The sequence below is a fragment of the Pristiophorus japonicus genome, chromosome 3, assembly GCF_044704955.1.
Source record: "Pristiophorus japonicus isolate sPriJap1 chromosome 3, sPriJap1.hap1, whole genome shotgun sequence".
Classification (NCBI taxonomy): domain Eukaryota; kingdom Metazoa; phylum Chordata; class Chondrichthyes; family Pristiophoridae; genus Pristiophorus; species Pristiophorus japonicus.
In genome coordinates, this window is record NC_091979.1 from 110980778 (window position 1) to 111003504 (window position 22727).

At 42.2% G+C, this 22727-nt stretch overlaps 1 protein-coding gene across 7 annotated transcripts in view; it reads right to left on the bottom strand.

Moving 5' to 3' along the window:
• The window catches only part of ubr3 (ubiquitin protein ligase E3 component n-recognin 3), a 439870-nt gene that overhangs the window by 359066 nt on the left and 58077 nt on the right, over positions 1 to 22727 (bottom strand). For 6 of the 7 annotated variants that reach the window (XM_070875678.1, XM_070875676.1, XM_070875679.1 and 3 more), the window contains 5 exons: positions 21593 to 21726; positions 18033 to 18119; positions 11213 to 11278; positions 8135 to 8224; positions 1282 to 1410 (listed from right to left, as the gene is read on the bottom strand). In XM_070875678.1, coding sequence (XP_070731779.1) covers positions 1282 to 1410; positions 8135 to 8224; positions 11213 to 11278; positions 18033 to 18119; positions 21593 to 21726 — 506 coding nt within the window. The remainder of the gene's footprint in view (positions 1 to 1281; positions 1411 to 8134; positions 8225 to 11212; positions 11279 to 18032; positions 18120 to 21592; positions 21727 to 22727) is intronic. The other variant, XM_070875681.1, reaches the window with a different exon arrangement.

Below are 22727 nucleotides of genomic sequence, written 5' to 3' on the forward strand. Positions count from 1 at the left end.
GTTTGCTCCCTCCCCAGCCAAGTCGCTCTGGTCTCAAGTGTGTGCCTTCCCAGTCCGCTCTGCTTCCCACCCCTAGCCCAGGCCGAATGGTCTCCGATTTACTTACTTGTGCCGATTTCTTTAACTCTCCGCAAGGGTTTTCTCGAGAGGCCACATACGCTGGCCTAAGCAGAAATGGAGTAACTATCAGCTGGCCAAAGTTCCCTAAATGGCCAGAATTGGCGTAGGTGGCTGATTATGCCCCATTTTGAGAAAAAAAAATTTACCTAAAAAAAACGTAACTAAATGAGTTACGCTGGTGCAAATTGATTGGGGAAACTGGGGATTTTTAAATTAGGGCAGAAAAAGCAGCCGGCTTCAAAAAAAACGGCGCAAATCACTGGGAAAAATGAGCCCTTGGACTTGGTCTTTAATTTGACCAATGAGGCCCAACCTAATGTTAATTCCATTATTACTAATAAGCAATTATAATGCTAAAGTAGAATTTGGAGTTTGTGAAACATTAAAAGATAATTAGTATAAAAGATATATAATGTGTCAGAGATGGGAGTTAAGAGTTTCATTGCCAACCGGCAACTGGTTGGTCTAAGACAGTTCTAACAAAGGTTCTCTCTTAATGGTCCACGATTGTGTTTGAGAATGCAATGGGAGGACAAGGCAGAATGAAATAAGAGACTATAGCTATGAAGAAACAGGGCCTGACTAGATAAGGGGGGGGGGGGGGGTCCAGATTGATGAATTGGCCTTCAAAACCATAAACAATAAAGATGCGTAATGGTTGTAAAGAACCCTCCTTCAGGGTAAGTCTTCATCAGCAAATGTAGACAAAGAACTCAAAACACAATTGGGTATAGAGGTTTAAGGAGAACCTCATTAGGCCAAAAGGTGTTGTCAATATCCTATTCCAGATTCACCCCTAAGAATATAATAAAAGTAACACCCTATAAGCCCATCCTCACAAAACGATGGAGAGAAATTACTGGGAGCAGTGTTGATCGATTGCTTCTTGAAAGCAATTCCATGTTTTATCGAAGGCGACTCTGAAAAAGAGAAAGCAAGGCCACAAGCCAGAGAACTGCTCATGCGCACCATTTGCCCGATCAGGATTGGGTATCAGCTACTCATCACGGTCGTATGTTTTTGTAGTATAACTAATGTATTCCGTCTTAAATTCTGATTAAACACAATGTACCTACCAGATTGTAAGAGCCTGATTATTAAAGTGACTAGAGATAGCCTTAACTGGCAATTTCTAACACAAGACATCAAGTATAAGCATACCTGCAAAAGGAAGATATCTGGATCAATCATAGAGTTGCAAAAGTGAGACTGTACATAGGTCATAGCCTGCCCTTTAATCTGCAGACCATTTCGAACCCACATGTTGCTGTGTATCTCTGACAGACTAGCCTAAAAAAAAAGTATAAATGTCACTCAGTTCTTAATACACATATATACTAACCCTTAACACAGAAACAAAAAAAGTTGGTTAACTTGTATGTTTTGTAACTTTACAACTTAAGGGATCTTATGGTTTAAGTGATCTTATAGTGTAAATGCTCTCTCATTTTTTTGTATCTTATTTAATATTGCACCTAAAAAGTGATCTTGAAGTGTAAGTGATCTTAGAGTGTAAAATTTTTCACAGAAAGTGTTTTGTAACTTTACAAGTTTATAAGTGATCTTAAAGTTTTTAAGTGATCTTCAAGAGTCATATTAAAAAGTATAGTTTGATACAACAAATATTTTATTCGAGTGACGTTAACTTTTCAATAAAATATTTTTTCATTATAACTGTTTCATGTTCCATTAACACAACACAACGTAGGAACAACTGCAAAGAATTGATAGAGAATTCAAACAGGCTGCATTTAGACAGGCTGTGAAAATTCACAGACAAGTCAGAGATGCTACGTGAGTGGTAGCATGTTGCATTAAGGCATCAATCAACTTGACATTTTAGGACCCTTGGGTAGCGAGCCAATTAAAAGGTTAAAAGACTATTAATTGAGCCAATAAGGTCAAAGGAGGAGAGTTCTTTTCTGTAAATTGATCCAGGTATAAGTACAGCCATTTTGACCATGTGGTGCCAGAAGAACAAGGACCTGGCTTAAAGCCAAGAACTTGTTATTGCTCTCTGCCAAGATTAAAAAGTTAAAACTACAATCGGAGTTCGTATTTCATTGGAAATTAAGAGATCTAACAGAATAAACATGTCCATATGCAAAAGTGGTCGCAGAGCCCTCAGGCATCAGTAGTTGAAGCGTTCACGGATGAGCTGCTGGCGCAAGTCTCGAGCAATCGTTAAAGGGGCACGATGGACGGCCCTCCTCCGACCTCGTGCTCCGGCACTTGCATGTTTTTCTGATTGTCATTATCATCCACATCCCTGGTCTTCCGTAATACTATCATGCACTGGACCCTCACGTCGGTCTTCGGGTTCCACTATCAGCTCCTGCTGCCTCATGATGGCTAAGTTATGAAGCATGCAGCACACAACAGTGAAGTGACCGACAATCTGAGGAGAGTATTGCAACTGTCCTCCGGAATGGTCCAGGCATCGGAATCGCTGTTTCAATATGCCAATGGTCCTCTCAATGATGCTGCGCGTCGCAATGTGCGCCATGTTGTATTGATGGTCAGCTTCCGTCCGTGTCACACGTATGGGCGTCATGAGCCAGGTGGTCAGGCCGTACCCTTTGTCTCCTAGTAGCCAGCTCTGCCCTTATGGCTGCTGCTCAAACATGTCAGATAGAACGCTGTCGCGTAGGATGAACGCATCGTGGGTGCTGCCAGGGTATCTCGCATCGACTGACATGATGCGCTGCTTGTCGTCACACACGAGCTGCTCATTGATAGAGTGGAAACCTTCCCTATTTCGGTACTGCTCAGATTCCTCCACGGGTGCTCGCAAGGCAATGTGGGTACAATCAATGCAGCCCTGTATCTTTGGGAAGCCGGCAATCCTGAAGAAGCCCACAGCCCTCTCATGGATCGCTTGTGCGGTCATTAGGAAATTGATGAAGTCATTCCTTCGCGCATAAAGTGCAGCCGTGACCTGGTAAACGCAGGCATGTATTGCACGTTGAGAGATGGCACACACATCTCCAGTTGTAGCCTGAAACGATCCCGAGGCATAGAAAGAAAGTGCAGCTGTTACCTTCACTTCAACAGACAAGGCAGTTGTCCTTCTGCTTCTGGGCTGCAAATCTGCTCTCACCATATCACAGATCTCAGTGACAACTTCTCTGCGAAAACGCAGCCTTTTCACACAATCAGCCTCGCTCATGTCCAGGTACGAGCGCCTGGTTCGATATTGTTGACGTGGGTAAGGTCTCCTGCCCATCAACCTACGGGCTACGACGTTCCTGGTGCGGTGAGCTCTAATCAATTCTCTCCTATGCAGTGAATTGATGGCAAACCATTGCATAATGTAGTGTTGACAATGCAGCACCCATTCTGCAAATTTAAATATAAAACTGTCGATGTGGCTGCCTCTCCTTGTCCAAATGGCCTCAGTCCCCCTCACAGCTCGAAGGCTGCTGCTGTATCTTTGGCTGCCGGCCAGCCACTGACGCCGCCCCTAAAGCGTGGCCGAATGGCCTCAAGAACCTTAATGAGCTGCGTGTGTCCTGCATTGATTCTTCAGCTGCCGGCCAGCCGCTGTTATCTCATGGCCGAATGGCCTCACATCGGTCCGCTGATTCTTCAGCTGCCAGCCAGCCACTGACATCTCATGGCCGAATGGCCTCGGGTCCGTCCGGTGCTGCTTCTTCGCGGCCAGCCACGAAGAGAATGAAGGCCTGCCTCAAGCACTGCAGCTCAGCTCGAAGCTTGCTGCCGCTGCCATCGAGACACTGACGCCACACCGCTGCCTGTCTCCAACATGAAAGGCCTGCCTGAAGCACTTTCACACAGGTAGGAACATGGTTTATTTGATCTTTTCTTTGCTTATAAATTTTTATTCAGGTTGGATTTATTTGTATAATATTTGTATAAGTATAACTAAGGATTGATTGTTGAATTTAATGACTTCCCTTCCTCCCCCACCTCGTTCCCTACACCTAATTTGTAACCTACGCCTGATTTTCTAAAGTGCAGACAAGGTTTTTTCGAGCGTACAAAAATCTTCACTTACTCCATTCTAAGTTAGTTTGGAGTAAGTTTTCACTCACGAAACTTTGAAATCAGGCGTAAGTGGCCGGACACGCCCCCTTTTGAAAAAAAATTGTGTTCCAAAGTGAAACTGTTCTAACTGACTAGAACTGGAGCAAACTAAATGTGGAGAATTCCGATTTCTAAGATACTCCGTTCTATACCAGTTGCTCCTAAAAATCAGGAGAAAATCATGTGGAAACTTGGGACCCGTACAATCATTACTTTCTCCACAATGCTCAAATTTGAAAAAGATCCAAGTGTATCTGCCCAGTTTTAACTCGCTCTGGAAAACTTAGAATGATTTCCTTCACTTGGATAACTCAACTTTTTTTCATTAAAACATTAAGGGATCTGCTATAGTATTGCTTTATAATAACGTGGTAGTTATATTAACATAACATATTCTCAGCTCCACTGATTCCAATGACTGTAAAGTCTGTCCATTTTCGCATGAAAAGTGTGAATGAGCATCATATATTCCCAAACTCACGTATTGCTCTGCTTAACTGAAAATTCAAAAAGTTTATCTTTCAAGAGAAAAAAAATCAAATAAACTTTCCAGAACAAAAAATTCATAATTACAGTTAGACCAGTGTTTTGTTTCTCCTACAGCTACTCTGGTTTCTCTCACTCTCTTTCATGCATGCCAACTCTCACATGCTTGCTCTTTCTGGTATCTCTAAAATGTGAAACATTAGCTGAATTTACTGTTTCAAATTCTCCGGGTGGTTTCAAAGTCATTTTCAAACACAAAGAAGCATAGAAATGCTGTCACGAAATGAGAAAATGAAGCTTGGACTTGTAAAATCCAGAGAAAAAGCCACTGGTGCTTGCTTGGAAAATCTGTGCTCTGGGGAAAAAAAACATCCAGTCCACATTTTAATGAGGTTTTTAGAAAACACAAAAACCAATGCACTGGGTAAATTTAGTCATGCTATTGTCAAACTAATAATTTTTCAATTATTTTTGGTTAAAACATTCTTTAGGAGATTACAACTTTCAGTCAGAGAATAAAATGGCACAGAAGAGAACTTATTAGTTCGGCCCTTTTTTTAAAAAAAATTAGTGTGTTCTCTTGACTGTTCATTCAGAATTAGCATTTTTCATAAGCCTTTAGTAATTCCTAATTGGTAGTTTCACACCTGTTTTCTTCATACATTCCTTATCCCTTCAGTTCTATTTTGCCACTGTTTCATCTAGATTCACCACATAAAACATTATCGAGTCTTGCTCTTGCTAGCCAAAACAGCTCACTATTCCAGAATTATTCTGGAATTCAAAAATAAAATCCCAGCTTCTATTCTCTACTGCTAGCCGTCTTCTTAAACCCCCCCTCCAGTCTCCTTCACCCTCCCCTCCGACAACAAGCTTGAGGAGCTCATGGGCTTCTTTGGGCTAGAATTTGCAGTGGCCCACCGCCCTGTTTCTTGGTGGTATTGGCAGTTTTGGGCGATAACTTGGTCGGCGAGAAATTGCCCAGCTGAGTTACACCGGCAGTTTTGAAGTACCGCTGGGGAGCAGACCGCCAGCATGTACCATCCACAGATCGCCATGGCGTGATATTTGGCTCAGTGGTGACCCATAGGTAAGTATTAAAAAACCACCCACAACAATCTGCGGAGCTGGGCAGTAGGCGAGTAGCTCTGCAAGAAAAAGGCAAGACATTGTTTTTTTTTACTAATTATTTTAAAATTCTGTTGTGGTGATTTAAGTTAAAAGGGTCCTGAGAATATTTTAATGATTTTTTTTTTGTTATGTTTTTTGAAAAAATATTTTTAATGTTTTTCGCCAACCCGCAGCCTCGGGGTAAATTTATTAATTATCGCACATTTTCATTAACAGCCCAATCAACCCAAAATTCATCTTTTGCGCCAAGAATTGGGGTGCAACACCCATTAGGGTGGATTCTTTTGGGGGGGGTGGGGAGGGAGTTTTCGCTGGCGATAATCTTAGCAGTCTTTTGGGCAGCAATCGGATTGTTAGGAAATTCTAACCCTTTGTCTTTAAGATTCAGACAATCTGTTCAACTGCCTCTGCCACTTCCCTTGCTTCCCCTTACCCACTGGGCCAAACTTCCTCTAAGGTTCCTCCCTGCCCGAGCCCTGAACTCGCATCGTTCTCCAGTTTCTCTCCGATCTCCCCTCATGACCTCTGCGCGCTCATCTTGTCCATGAGACTCTATTCCTGCTCCCTCGACTCTATTCCCATCAAACTGCTGACCACCCAACTTCCTTTTCTGGCTCCAGTGTTAACTGATATTGTGAAGGGTTCTCTCTCCTCAGGTTCTCTCTCAAATCTGCCGTCATCGCCCCGCTCCTCAAAACGACAACCCTTGACCCCTCTCTGTCCTTGCAAACTACTGCCCCTTCTCCAACCTCCCTTTCCTCTCCAATGTCTTTGAACGTGCTGTCACCTCAAAATCCATGCCCATCTTTCCCGCAACTCCATGTTTGAATACCTCCCATCACGTTTCCGCCCCGCCACATTACTGAAACGGCTCTCATCAAAGTCACAAATGACATCCTTTGTGACCTTGACAAGGTAAACTATCTCTCCTTGTCTGCAGCCTGACAGTTGACCACTCCATCCTCCTCCAAAGCCTCTCCACCGTCGTCTAGCTGGGTGAGACTGCGCATGCCTGGTTCCATTCTCATCTATCTAATCGTAGCCAGAGAATCACCTGCAATGGCTTCTCTTCCCATTCCGTTACCTCAGGTGTCCCCCAAAGATCTATTCTTTGCCCCTCCTATTTCGCATCTACATGCTGCCTCTTGGCAACATCACCCGAAAACACAGTGTCAAGTTTCCACATGTGCGCTGATGACACCCAGCTCTACCTCACACCACTTCGCTTGACCCCTCCATGGTCTCTAAATTGTCAGACTGCTTGTCCGACATCCAGTACTGGATGAGCAGAAATTTTCTCCAATTAAATATTGGGAAGACCAAAGCCATTATTTTCGGTTCCCGCCACAAACTCCGTTCCCTGACCACTGACTCTATCCCTCTCCCTAACATCTGTCTGAGGCTGAATCACCCTGTTCGCAACCTTGGTGTTATATTTGACCCTGAAATGAGCTTCTGACTACATATCCACTGCATAACTAAGACCACCTATTTCCACCTCCGTAACATCGCCTGTATCCACCCTTGCCTCAGCTCTTCTGCTGTTGAAACCCTCATCCATGTATTTGTTACCTCTAGACTTGACTATTCCAATGCACTCCTGGCTGGCCTCCCACATTCTACCCTACAGAAATTTGGGATCATCCAAAACTCGGCTGCCCATGCCCTAACTCGCACCAAGTCCCATTCACCCATCACCCCATGCTCGCTGACCTACATTGGCTACCAGTTAAGCAACGTTTCGATTTCAAAATTCTCATCCTTGTTTTCAAATCCCTCCATGGCCTTGCCCCTCCCTCTCTCTAATCTCCTCCAGCCCCACAACCCCACCCCCATCTTTGTAATCTCGTCCAGCCCCACAACCCCCACTCACCAAAAAAAATCTGCTCTCTTCTAATTCTGCCCTCTTGAACATCCCTGATTATAATTGCTCAATGATTAGTGGGCGTGCCTTCAACTGCCTGGGCCCTCAGCTCTGGAATACCCTCCCTAAACCTCGCTGCCTTTCTACCTCTCTTTCCTCCTTTACGGCGCTCCTTAAAACCTACCTCTTTGATCAAGCTATTGGTCATCTGCCCTAATTTCTCCTCATGTGACTCAATTTTTTTCGTCTTATAATACTCCCATGAAGCTCCTTGGGACATTTTACTATGTTAAAGGTGCTACATAAATACAAGTTGTTGATGTAAAGTCATTCAAAAAAATTGCAACAGAAAAAATGTGACCAGAAATGTAATCAACACTGAGCACTACACTTGCAAAAGGCATACCATGTAGATTGAAGTTGGTGGCAACAAGCGCCTCAATACCAAGTAGCTTCAATTACAAGCAACAAGAAAAATGAAAACACCTGAATTTGAAGTGGATGAACCATCATTTTCATTAGCATCTCTTGATCTGGCAAAAGTGAATCAAGATCCAGTTGCTGGCATCTGATAGCCTGTAACATGGTCAAAACATCAAAATACATATTATAGAAACACAAGTATGCTGAGAATAAATTCACAGATTACTACATCCATTATTTATCTTGCAATTAACATGACATTTATTTGACAAATTACAAAAATACAATCAAAAAGTATCTTCTGTTACATTGAGTGTCTTTTAAATTATTGCCATGCAATAGTTTGAGTAACATCAATGCAAAATAAATTTAAGAGACAAACTGCTATTGGCTTACACTGGCAGAGGTATATTAAACGTATAGAAACATAGAAAATAGGAGCAGTAGTAGGCCATTCGGCCCTTCAAGTCTGCATCGCCGTTCAATATGATCATGGCTGATCCTCTATCTCAACACCATATTCAAGCTTTTTCCCCATACCTCTTAGATTTCTATACATAAAAAGACATCATCTATCCCCCTCTTAAATATATTTAGTGATTTGGCCTCCACAGCCTTCTGTGGCAGAGAATTCCACAGGTTCATCACCGAGTGAAAAACATTCTCCTCATCTCGGTCCTAAATTTCCTATCCCATATCCTGTGACTGTGACCCCTTGTTCTAGACTTCCCAGCCAGAGGAAACATCCTCCCTTCATCCAGTCTATCCTACCCAGTTAGAATTTTATACATTTCAATGAGATCCCCTCTCATTCTTCTAAACTCTAGTGAATACAGGCCTAGTCGACCCAATCTCTCCTCATACAACAGTCCTGCCATCCTGGGAATCAGTCTGGTGAACCTTTGCTGCACTCCCTCATTACCAACCTATTTAAATCGCCTTGCAGCGTCTTTGTATCCTCCTCACAACTCACAATCCCACCTAGCTTTGTGTCGTCAGCAAACTTAGAAATATTACATTTGGTTCCCTCAGATATATTTATTGTGAATAGCTGGGGCCCAAGCATTGATTCCTGTGGTACCCCACTAGTCACTGCCCACCACCCCAAAAAAGACCCATTTATTCCTACTCTCTGCTTCCTGTCAGTTAGCCAATTTTCAATCCATGCCAATACATTACCCCCTGATCCTATGTGCTTTAATTTTGCACACTAAACTCTTATGTGGGACTTTATCAAAGGCCTTCTGAAAATCCAACATGAATATCACAAGTTACTGTATAAGGCATTGGTTAGTCTTCATCTAGAGTAGTGTGCATAGTGCTGGGAAGCACATCACCCTCGAGTGGGACAACCAAGATTATACCCCACTCAATTAATCTTTTTTTTTTTAATGAATTCTAGTATGTGGACGTTAGTGACAAGATCAGGATTTATTGCTCATCCTTAGTTGCCCTTGAGAAGTGGCAGCGAGCTGCCATCTTGAACTGCTGCCGTCCATGTGGTGAAGGTACTCCCACATGTTAGGTAGGCAGCTGCAGGAGTTTGACCCAGCAATGATGAAGGAACAGCAATATATGTTGCCAGTCGAGATGATGTGCGACTTGGAAGGGAACCTGGAATTGATGGTGTTCCAGTGCATCTGCTGCCCCCACTCGAAAGCACAAATATGGAGTTCAGCTCGTTTGTTTAACTTAAAACCTTTGATGCTCCTTTTTGCCAAGAAATCATTGGCCCCGATATTTATGGGAAGGTGAAGGTTCTGCTGAATTTAACGGCAGAACCTCAATTTTTAAAATTCAATTTCCTGCGACTTTTAGTGAGAACTATATGACCCTACTTTCTTCAGGCACAACCCACTTTGGAAGGACATAATTTATATTGCTGGGTGGACATGAGGAAAATATCACATCTACTCATCGCTATGCTTTAAATAACTAAAATTGTCGTGCATTAGAACACTGATACTACAAGACTGTACATGAATTTCACATAGGAACATAAGTAAACCATTCAGCCCCTCAAGCCTGACACACCGGAGATCAAGGCTAATCTGTATTCTAACTTCATTTACCTGCCTTGGCTCCCTATCCCTTAATACCCTTAGCTAGCAAAATTCTATCGCTCTCAGATTTAAAATTATTAATTGAAATAGCATCTACTGCTTTTTGAAAAAAAGAGTGCTTCACACTTTTACCATCTTTTGTGTGAAGTAGTGTTTCCTAACTTCTCTCCCGAATGGCCTGGCTCTGATTTTAAGGTGATGTCCCCTTGTCCAAGACTCTCCCGACCAGCAGAAAAAGTTTCTCTCTGTCTATCCTATCATTTCCTTTCAAAATCCTAAATACCTCAATTAAATCACCCCTTAACCTTCCATATTCCAGGGAATACAAGCCTAGTTTACGTGATCTCTCCCAATAAGCTAACCCTTGGAGTTCTGGTAACATTCTGATGAATCTATGCTGCACTCCTTCCAAGGCCAATATATCCTTCAAGGTGTGTTGCCCAGACCGTACACCGTACCCCACGACTTTGTGCAGCTGTTGCAAAACTTCCTCCCCTTTATAATCTTGTCATCTAGATATAACAGCTCAAATTCCATTAACCTTTTTGATTATTTTTGTACTACATTTTAGCAATCTATGTATATGAACCCCTAAATCTTTTTGAACCTCCACTGTACCTAGCTTTTCACCATTTAAAAAATACTCAGATCTTTGTTGGTCCAAAATGGACAGCCTCACACTTACCGATCTACCAGTTTTGCCCACTTAACCCATCATTATCTCTGTAATTTTATGTTCTGTCTATACTACTTACTATGCCACAAATATTTGTATCATCGGTAAACTTGGATATAAGGCTCTTTGTTGTGTAATTTAAGTCATGACTACCATTACATTGTACAGGGGTAGTTTTCAACTTCGTCACCTGGTTTTCATTCCACTGACTTTAATAGAACATAAATTGGGCAAGTTCGATAATGGTTGAGCGATGAACTTTGCCAGGCAACAAAGTTGCAAATAACACTGCATTTTAATTACAGCACTTGCATACCCATCTTTGAACATGTGAAACAGTTTTTACTTTATTAAAAACTGTTAATTTATAAAAGCAAGATACCATTTTGAATGTAACTTTACCTTGCTCAGAAACATAGCATAGTAACGATGAAGAGGCAAGTGAAATGTCACCTGGTTAGGAGCAGGCTAGATAAAAAAAAAAGAAGAAATCATTCTGAAGCTCCTATAGCACATTACTATCAAGTTTACTTTTTAAACACAAAAATAAATATCATTCCTAAGATGACAAAATGCTACTCAAATTTATCACAGACCATAACAGAACAGAACATATTAAACAGAACACAATTTAATGTAGGACAGAACTGGATGTCAGACCTAAATGTTTTTGCTTTTTCAGCAAAATGCATTTTATAAATAATCTAGCAATAGGATTACATCCCAACTGTTGCATAAAAACATCAGGGGATGCACAATCCAGGACATTAATAAGATTGCCTTTTGGACAGCATTGTGCCAGAGTGGTAGGATGCAGGTTTGCACCCATGATTCTCCCACATGGCGAGTTCCTGATCTGGGCTGTGCCATCACAGTGAAAGAGAATAATGAAGACAGTATATCAATCTTTAACAAGTTTCAGTCTGGGTACAAAAAAACATTAGAATTGTCCACAAGAATAAACTGCTAAGGCATCCAGACCATCCTGATGTACTACTTAGTTGCTTGGTCCCCAGCAGCATTCACCAAGGCTTCAATCTGAATATTTTTGTGGGAATGAAAGGGATTTATCAGGTAGAGGAATTCCATGGTTGAATCAGTTGTGTGTTTTTAAAATCAAATTTCCAGCTTCAGAGCAGACAATATAAATTTTGCATTTAAAAAAAAAATCTTTAAAGTCTCACTCTGGGTAGAAAGAAACATGATATTTGTACCAAAATATATGTATGAGAGAATGAATTTGAATTATAAAAACATATTGCTGCAATTAAAATTAAAAGGAGGCTTTTTTGAAAATCTGTGCACCATTTTATCCATAAGAGCAGGTAAGACTCTGGCCTTTACTGATAAAATCTATTGAGGCCATAGGTTTAAAAACAGGATTGTATTAGTATGACCAGCTGAAAAATCTGGTGCAGGTTGAACCTCCCTTATCTGGAACCCTTGGGACCTGGCCTGTTCTGGATAAGGGATCTTTTCCAGACGAGAGGTGGTCACGTTAAACATAGAAACATAGAAAAAAGGTGCAGGAGCAGGCCATTCGGCACTTCGAGCCTGCACCGCCATTCAATATGATCATGGCTGATCATTCAACCTCAGTACCCCACCCCAGCCTTCTCTCCATACTCCCTGATCCAACATCTAACTCCCTTTTGAATATATCCAACAAACTGCACTCAACAACTTTCTGTGGCAGAGAATTCCACAGATTCGCAACTCTCTGGGTGAAAAAGTTTCTCCTCATCTCAGTCCTAAATGGCTTACCCCTTATCCTTAGACTGTGTCCCCTGGTTCTGAACTTCCCCAACATCGGGAACATTCTTCCTGCATCTAACCTGCCCAGTCCCGTCAGAATTTTATATGTTTCTATGAGATTCCCTCTCATCCTTCTAAACTCCAGTGAATACAGGCCCTATGATCCAGTCTCTCTTCATATGTCAGTCCTGCCATCCTGGGAATCAGTCTGGTGAACTTTCGCTGCACGCCCTCAATTGCAAGCACGTCCTTCCTCAGATTAGGAGACTAAAACTGCACACAATACTCAAGGTGTGGTCTCACCAAGGCCCTGTACAACTGCAGTAAGACCTCCCTGCTCCTATACTCAAATCCCCTCACTACGAAGGCCAGCATGCCATTTGCTTTTTTTACTGCCTGCTGGACCTGCTATGCCTACCTTCAGTGACTGATGTACCATGACACCCAGGTCTCGTTGCACCTCCCCTTTTACTAATCGGTCACCATTCAGATAATAATCTGCCTTCCTGTTTTTGCCACCAAAGTGGATAACCTCACATTTATCCACATTATACTGTATCTGCCATGCATTTGCCCACTCACCCAACCTGTCCAAGTCCACTACAGCTGGAGCCTCTTGGATGGTACAGGTACTGAACAAGGAGATATCGAGGCTGGCTGGCTTGGGCCTGGGATTGCAGCAGGGAAATCATGGGGTCAGGCCAGCAATTGGAGAAGTCGGCAGCGAGGAAGGACTTCAATTTGTTCATGTCAGAGTTCTGCGCATGCACCACCCGGTGGCCGGGAATGGTTCTGGACGAGGGGTGGTTGCGGATAAGGGAGTTCTGGATAAGGGAGTTTCAACCTGTATCTTAAGACATACTATTGGGAAGACTCTTTTCATAAAGTCAAGGAATCAGATTTCAAACAGCTACCTTCCACCAGTTTAAATTGCTTATATTTATTAATGCAAGTCCCAGCACTCACGATTCAGGCTAAACAGACTCAAGATAAACAAGTCCAACCATGAACCTTACTACTTCTTGTAGAGTCCAATGGGAAGAATGGACCATGAAACTCACATCACGGCTGTTCTCTGTCTCCAGATTGGCACTGGGCAGTTATCAAAAATCACTGGTCTTTTGCATTTGTCCAATTTCAAGTACCTGAGCCATATGCCTTACTGAATGCAAGAGCACCTGACCACTTTTGAGTCCAGTTAATCAAGGATGGAGATAGGAACAGAAGTAGGCCATTCAGCCCCTTGAGTTTGTTCCGCCATTCAATTAGATCATGGCTGATCTGTACCTCAACTCCATTTACCCACCTTTGTTCCATATCCCTTGATTTCCTTACATAATAAAAATCTATCTATCACAGTCTTGAAAATTTCAATTGACCAAGAATCCACAGCCTTTTAGGGCAACAGGTTCCAGATTTCCACGACCCTTTGTGCAAGAAATACTTCCTGTAATCATTCCAAAATGCCCTAGCTCTAATTTTAAGATCATGCCTTCTTGTTCAGGATTCTCCCACCAGAGGAAATGGTTTCTCTGTATCTACCCTATCTATTACCCTTATCATTTTGAACGCCTCAATTTGATCACACCTCAGCTTTTTAAACTTGAGAATACAACCCAACTTTAAGCAACCCATCATCATAATTTAAGGCTTTAAGCCCAGATATAATTCTGGTAACTCTGCTATATCCCATCAATACATCTTTCCTGAGGTTTAGTGCCCAAAACTGAACACGGTACTCCAGATGGAGACTGGCCAAGACCCTGTACAATTGAAGTATCACTTCCTCATTTTTGAAATCCAACTCCCTGGCGATAAAGGCTAACATTGCGAGGACATTGGAACCAGTTCTGGGGGAGGTGGGACCAGTACAAACCGAACGGTCTGCACCTGGGCAGGACCAGAACCAGAACCAATGTCCTAGGGGGGGGGGAGTGTTTGCTTGTGCTGTTGGGGAGGAGTTAAACTAATATGGCAGGGGGATGGGAACCTATGCAGAGAGGCAGAGGGAAATAAAAGGGAGACAGAGGCAAAAGATAGAAAGGAGAATAGTAAAAGTGGAGGGCAGAGAAACACAAGGCAAAAAACAAAAAAGGACCACATTACAGCAAAATTCTAAAGGGGCAAAGTGTGTTAAAAAGACAAGCCTGAAGGCTGTGTGCCTCAATGCGAGAAGTATTCAAAATAAGGTGGACAAATTAACTGCGCAGATAGCAGTTAATGGATATGATGTAGTTGGCATCATGGAGACATGGCCCCAGGGTGACCAAGCTGGAAACTCAACATCCAGGGGTATTCAACATTTAGGAAGAATAGACAGAAAGGAAAAGGAGGCGGGGCGGCGTTGCTGGTTAAAGAGGAAATTAATGCAATAATAAGGAAGGACATTGGTTTGGATGATGTAGAATCGATATGGGTGGAGCTACGAAATACCAAAAGGCAGAAAACGCTGGTGGGAGTTGTGTACAGGCCACCAAACAGTAGTAGTGAGGTTGGGGACAGCATCAAACAAGAAATAAGGAATGTGTGCAATAAAGGTACAGCAGTTATCATGGGCGACTTTAATTTACATAGAGATTGGACTAACCAAATCGGTAGCAATGCGGTGGAGGAGGATTTCCTGGAGTGTATTAGGGATGGTTTTCTTGACCAACATGTCAAGGAACCAACTAGAGAGCTGGCCATCCTAGACTGGGTGATGTGTAATGAGAAGGGACTAATTAGCAATCGTGTTGTGCGAGGCCCCTTGGGGGAAGAGTGACCATAATATGGTAGAATTCTTTATTAAGATGGAGAGTGACACAGTTAAATCAGAAACTAGGGTCCTGAACTTAAGGAAAGCTAACTTCGACGGCATGAGGCGTGAATTGGCTACAATAGACTGGCGAATGATATTTAAAGAGTTGACGGTGGATAGGCAATGGCAAACATTTATAGATCACATGGATGAACTTCAACAATTGTACATCCCTGCCGGGAGTAAAAATAAAACAGGGAAGGTGGCTCAACCGTGGCTAACAAGGGAAATTAAGGATCGTGTTAGATCCAAGGAAGAGGCATATAAATTGGCCAGAAAAAGCAGCAAACCTGAGGACTGGGAGAAATTTAGAATTCAGCAGAGGAGGACAAAGGGTTTAATTAGGAGGGGGAAAATAAAGTACGAGAGGAAGCTTGCCGGGAACATAAAAACTGACTGCAAAAGCTTCTATAGATATGTGAAGAGAAAAAGAGTAGTGAAGACAAACGTAGGTCCCTTGCAGTCGGACTCGGGTGAATTTATAATGGGGAACAAAGAAATGGCAGACCAACTGAACAAATACTTTGGTTCTGTCTTCACGAAGGAAGACACAAATAACCTTCCGGATATACTGGGGGACTGAGTGTCTAGTGAGAACGAGGAACTGAAGGATATTCTAATTAGGCGGGAAATTGTGTTGGGAAAATTGATGGGATTAAAGGCCGATAAATCCCCAGGGCCTGATTGTCTGCATCCCAGAGTACTTAAGGAAGTGGCCCTAGAAATAGTGGATGCATTGGTGATCATTTTCCAATAGTCTATCGACTCTGGATCAGTTCCTATGGACTGGAAGGTAGCTAATGTAACACCACTTTTTTTTTTAAAAAGGGAGAGAGAAAGAAAACGACTAATTATAGACTGGTTAGCCTGACATCAGTAGTGGGGAAAATGTTGGAATCAATTATTAAGGATGAAATAGCAGCGCATTTGGAAAGCAGTGACAGGATAGGTCCAAGTCAGCATGGATTAATGAAAGGGAAATCATGTTTGACAAATCGTGTGGAATTTTTTGAGGATGTAACTAGTGGAGTGAACAAGGGAGAACCAGTGGGTGTGGTGTATTTGGACTTTCAAAAGGCTTTTGACAAGGTTCCACACAAGAGATTGGTGTGCAAAATCAAAGCACATGGTATTGGGGGTAAGGTACTGGCGTGGATAGAGAATTGGTTGGCAGACAGGAAGCAGAGAGTCGGGATAAACGAGTCCTTTTCGGAATGGGAGGCAGTGACTAGTGGAGTGCTGCAGGGCTCAGAACTGGGACCCCAGCTCTTTACAATATACATGAAGGAATTGAATGTAATATCTCCAAGTTTGCAGATGACACTAAACTGGGTGGCGGTGTGAGCTGTGAGGAGGATGCTAAGAGGCTACAGGGTGACTTGGGCAGGTTAGGCGAGTGGGCAAATGCATGGCAGATGCAGTATAATGTGGATAAATGTGAGGTTATCCACTCTGGTGGCAAAAACATGAAGGCAGAATATTATCTGAATGGCAGCAGATTAGGAAAAGGGGAGGTGCAACGAGACCTGGGTGCATGGTTCATTAATCATTGAAAGTTGGCATGCAGGTACAACAGCCGGTGAAGGCGGCAAATGGCATGTTGGCCTTCATAGCTAGGGGATTTGCGTATAGGAGCAGGGAGGTCTTACTGCAATTGTACAGGGCCTTGGTGAGGCCTCACCTGGAATATGGTGTTCAGTTTTGGTCTCCTAATCTGAGGAAGGATGTTCTTGCTGTTGAGGGAATGCAGCGAAGGTGCACCAGACTGATTCCAGGGATGGCTGTACTGACATATGAGGAGAGACTGGATCAACCTTGATACACTGGAGTTTAATTAATTCTTACTCCAATAGCTCCAAGTGATTGATGTTTGCATTCAGTGAAACATGTACGCATGTTAATCTCTGTAATTAGTTAATCTCCTGTCATACATCAAATAACTCAAGTGTTCAGATTACACAGATAGTCACTTGCTAAAGATCTTGGGCCGAGAGGAGAGACTCTGATAAATTATACCTTGCACTCATATGACATGCTCACCACTTGAAAGCAAAAAAGGTCCTTCTTATGGGATCCCTCGTTTGTAATACAGGACAAATTAAATGAATCCCCTACCATAACGTGTGCTATTTTTTCTCCGCCACTTTTGGGCCCATGTGCCACACACCATTCCCAAGCCTTTCCCTCAATGTCAGTCAAGCTACTAAGCTGCTGAGCACAGGCAACCAGATGGAGATTTGGAAACAATTTTGGTATTCCAGTGTTGGGTACCAATCACGAACTATGGCTGAAAACATCAATCATCAGCCAAGTGCAAAACAGTACCTAGCTGGAACTAATGATTTCAAGATTAGATACCTCCTCCTCAAGGGACCAAAACAATGACAACCTGTACTGGTGCTTAAAGAGCCACCTCCTGACAAAGTTCACAGGTGACATCAACTTTCACAGGCAAATCTGGAGACATGTTGGCATGTCGCTGAGAAAACTTAATTTTTTTTAAACATACCGCCTGTAAGACTTGCTCAATTCAGGAGAGTGCACAATTAAACTGCTCCATTACAACTTACCTTATTTAACCACATTTACGTTACTTCTAATTAACAAAATTCATATTCAATATAAAGATATCTTTATTTTGCAAACATACTGCTCTAATTTCATCAGTACCTCATCAACAAAATTGATGGCATCAAACCAATCCTGCAAAGCATCCAAGCAGTATCTGACCACTGTTCTGGTATAGCCTTGAGTCTCCTACAAAGAAATTCACAAAAGAATCCCAGTCAAATTACAAGATTTTTGAATGTCAATCTAATTCAATACAATTAAGCATTCAGCATTGACAATATTTATAACCTTGTATAAGCTTATTTACCAATCATTTCTCTCTTTCACAACAGGTTAGTTTTCTCACTTACAGCACCATGTAGGTTGCTCAGTACTACTCATCCTCCGAACTGAATAAATGTATCAAGAATACCAAGCAAATGTTCATATCTCTTTCTGCTTTGCTCGGAGGGGAGACTCAAAAAGGTTACGCATATTAACTTCAATCTTACCCCCACTTTCAGTTGCCCTTCACTGGGCACATTCCCATGCAACAATGGCAGATAGAATAAGTGTCCATTTTCCATACCATTGTCTAGAGCCCAAAAGCCACATGCGGTCACGAGATACATTTGGGTGAAGATGGTCCTGACACTCATTTAATTATATCCTTCCAGAATATCAAACCTACTATCTTCTCATTACTGTGTCTAATTGTTTACTTAATGAGACCAATGTCCTGGACACAAACATTCTTTCTGGCAACTAATTTCTATTGTTGCTCATCCTTGGTGTAAAAACAAAGTACTTCCTATAGTTTGTCTTAAAATTGCCCTTGCCGTCCCTGAAACAGAGTCCTTTTTGTCTTGCTGTCCTGGTGTATCTAAAAAGTCTTGTTTCAGATTTATTTTCTATATCTGATTAGATATATTAAATAACTCAATAAAAGGTCTCCTCAGACATATTTCTTCAAGGCTGAAGAGCTCTACCTCATCATTTCTCATAGCTCTTCCCACAGATGACCCAAGATCAGACTCAAGTATGCTGCCTCTATGACCTGGATTGTCCCTTTATATTGTGGAGACCATAACTGCGTGCAGTGCTGCAAGTATGACCTGACCTGGTCCCTGTGGAGGTTCAGCAAAACTCAACTCATTTTGCAATATAACTGTTTATTGCAACCTTATACTGTCTCAGACATGGTCAACTAACAGCTTTAGGTCTCTCAACTTCTCCTTTGGCAAGTTCTAGCCCATCCATGGAGTACTCACACCCTTTTTAAAATCATATATGCAATATCTTTCATTTGTCTTTGAACTTTATTTGCCACGTATCAGATAGCTTCAAACTCTGTTTAGCTCTTTGGACACAGAAGAGTTGAGATCTTACACAATCTCCGTAACTTATCTGTGGCTTTAACTACCTTGACTTTAGAAAGCAATTCCTGGTCATTTATGTATACTAAATAAATGAGGTGTCCCAGCACCTATCTAAATGCTGCCCCTCTGTGACCTTGGTCCTCTTACAACTATCCTTTGCTTCCTTCCCTTTAGCCAGTTACTAATCCATATCATGCCATTCATAATAGCTTGTAAGAGAGTCTCTTGCGCAAAACTTTATCATGCCCTTTTGGAAAACAAAGCAGAAATTTGTTATTCTTCCAATTGAGCATTTTGCATTCACTGCTGATGGTGCAATTTTGTCTATACTAAGACCACCAACTGGAGGATTGGCTTTGCAAAATGTCTCCATTTGTCCACAAGTATGATTTCTGTTTGCTTAACTGTATTAACCAAGTTCAACATAAACTTCAAGGACAACACTTCACCTTTCTCCTGGACCATATCCTACTTTCTGGTCTGAATATTACCTTTAGCAAATTCAGACCTTAGCTGCTTGCCCCCATTTTCTTGCCCATGTATCTTTCACTTGGCTCCCTTTGATTTGAAAAAATATCCCCCACTCCGTATCATTTTCTTCTTTTTAGGCAGTCCCTCTTATCAAAAAGGGATGAGTTCACAGATGTTGCAATGAAGGACCTGACATTCCAGGTCCCGAACTACATGTTGAAGGGTGGAAGATGCCTGTGTACCAGCCACCACACGGGCTTGACAGAGCTAGGATTTGGTCCAGTGACAAGGATTAACCAAGATGACTGGAGACCAGCTCTTCTGCACGGACTTAGTGCACATACATATCGCAGTGTGGGCTGGCCTGTGCTGCCCCTGGGCCCTCGATTCTTCTGGGCCTCGAATTCACGCCTCTCCTGGGTCCCGATCACGTCGCTCTACAATCTCTCGCTGTTGTTTCGCCCTGACCTCACTGCTCCTCTGCTGTACCTGCCCACGCTCCAATCAGCGACCTGAATTTTGGTGATGTCCAATCCAGTCACCCATCTCCAAGTCATCGCTCTCCTGCACCAACTCGCGCTGCTCCCTGAAGTGGCCTCCACGCTGCTCTCAGGCTGCTGCACCGCCACTCCTTTTATGGCCCCGACCTGTGGCTGGTGGTTTCTCGCGGGTTGGGGCCTGTATCACTTTACTGCCTTGCTGAGCCACGGCTCAGTTGGTAACTCTTGCCTGGAGTTGGAGTCAGAAGGTTGTGGGTTCAAGTCTCATTCCAGAGACTTAAGCACAAAAATCTGGGCTGACACTCCAAGGCAGTTCTGAGGGAGTGCTGCATTATCGATGGTGCCGTCTTTTGGATGGGACGTTAAGCCAAGGCCCCGTCAGCTCTCAGGTGGATGTAAATGGCACTATTTTGAAGAGCAGGGGAGTTATCCCCGGTGTCCTGGCCAATATTTATCCCTCAATCAACTTCACTAAAAACAGATTAAAAAGAAAATCTGGTCATCACATTGCTGTTTGTGGGAGCTTGCTGTGTGCAAATTGGCTGTCACGTTTCCTACATTATTACAGTGACTACATTTCAAAAAGTACCTCATTGACTGTGAAGCGCTTTGGGACATCATGAGGTAGTGAAAGGCATTATATAAATATAAGCCTTTCTTTATTTCTTTGAGCGACTGCCATGCCCTTTGTGGCCTTTTAATGTCTTTTCAGAGTGGCAGTAATCTTTGTTTCCCATCCAATTTTTTTTTACTTCTTTCCAGTTTTTTTCTTAAAAACACCTGTTTGAAGATCATTACAGGTATCCTTTTGTGACATGATTCATTATACCCAACTTGATTTTTACCTATTGTTCTCTTTCCACCACACCCACCCTCATTTGTTTAGTCCTATAAAAGGGCCTATCTTTCACTTCTGAGAATGGGTCAAGGCCTTAAATGTTAATCTGTTCTTTCAAATACTGATGGACCTTGTGTACCTTCAGGATTTTCTGTTTTTATTTCAGTTTTTACTACTCCTATGATGGAACAGCTCAACTTCATGCAACTCACCATCCAATGAACCAATCTAAAAACAAAATCATGATCACACACAATCATGGTCACACACTCACTCAAGTAAAGCAGGCACATTAGGACAAGAGCCACGAATCTGATCACTTGTACTAGCAGGTTACCAGTGTGGTTACATCATTTATTAAAGCTCAGAATTAAATCTACTCCAGTAACTAATCCAACATTTATAATTTTTCATTTATTTCAGGTTTTAATATAATTTTATATGATTCCATGTTATTTAAAATGCCTTGACAACACGCATGAAATATCTTACCCTAATTTTACAATGTGTTAAAAGTCCCCACATTGGCTGTGCACAGGCTTCTAATTCTGCTGCAAATGCAGCATAGTACGTTTGTGACTCAAATTCTACGTGTTCATTTAGCTCGCGTTTGTTTAAATTCATCCCTAGAAAAATTAGATGAACAAGAACACAAGACAATTAAATGATTATTAGCAGCTCAAAGTACTCAAAAGGTGATATAAACTACTGTCACGTTACCATCATTGGCAAATTGCAGATTTCAAGGTTTGAGTAATGAATTATTACTTCTCTGGAGGGGAGTTTAAAGTTTCCCTTTAAAAAAAAAAAGTTTGTAGTGCAGGGATTTAACACATTGTCCTTTCACCTCTACGAATTGGCTATGAAACCTGTCCCGATTAACAGGGTGAAAGTCTTCTCTTTCGGTTAGCTGTAAAAGTCCTTTGTGGAGGGAGATTGGATGGTCTCAACCCAATCCACAGTGAGTGTGGGCCACAGTGCAAAACTGCTAACTTGGCATGAACTATCAATCTCACTCAAAGGCCATAACAATAAATACAATAGTAAATAAAAATAGCACACTCATACAGTGAGACATGCTCTTCTGTGGTTAAAATTGATGTTGGGAGACATCAGGGGAAACTTTATTTTGCACCTAATCCTGATGTGGAACGGCTTGATGCGGATATTGGCAACAAATGTTGTCATGTGTTCTATTTCTCAGCACTGCTATCGGTTATGTTCATCAAATTAAAGCAGGAAGGGAGGAAAGGAAGATAAAGACATGGCATTTAGTACAACAAAACAAACCTCAGCAAAAACTTATGTACACTTATTCATTCTGATTTGCTTGCTATATATGTAAAGTATCTTATGTTGTACATGTTTTGATAAGTGTATTAGAAAGAAAAAGAAACAAACACCATAAATCACACCAGACATTATCTCCATGTGCAGGCAGCATCATTTCCCACTGTTTCTGTGTTGAATGCAACCAGCTCCCAATACATAGCAAGTTGTGAATCTCAACGTTCCGGAAATACTAGGGGACAGTGGGTCTAGCAAGGAGGAACTGAAGGAAAGCCTTATTAGCCAGGAAATTGTGTTAGGGAAATTGATGGGATTGAAGGCTGATAAATCCCCAGGG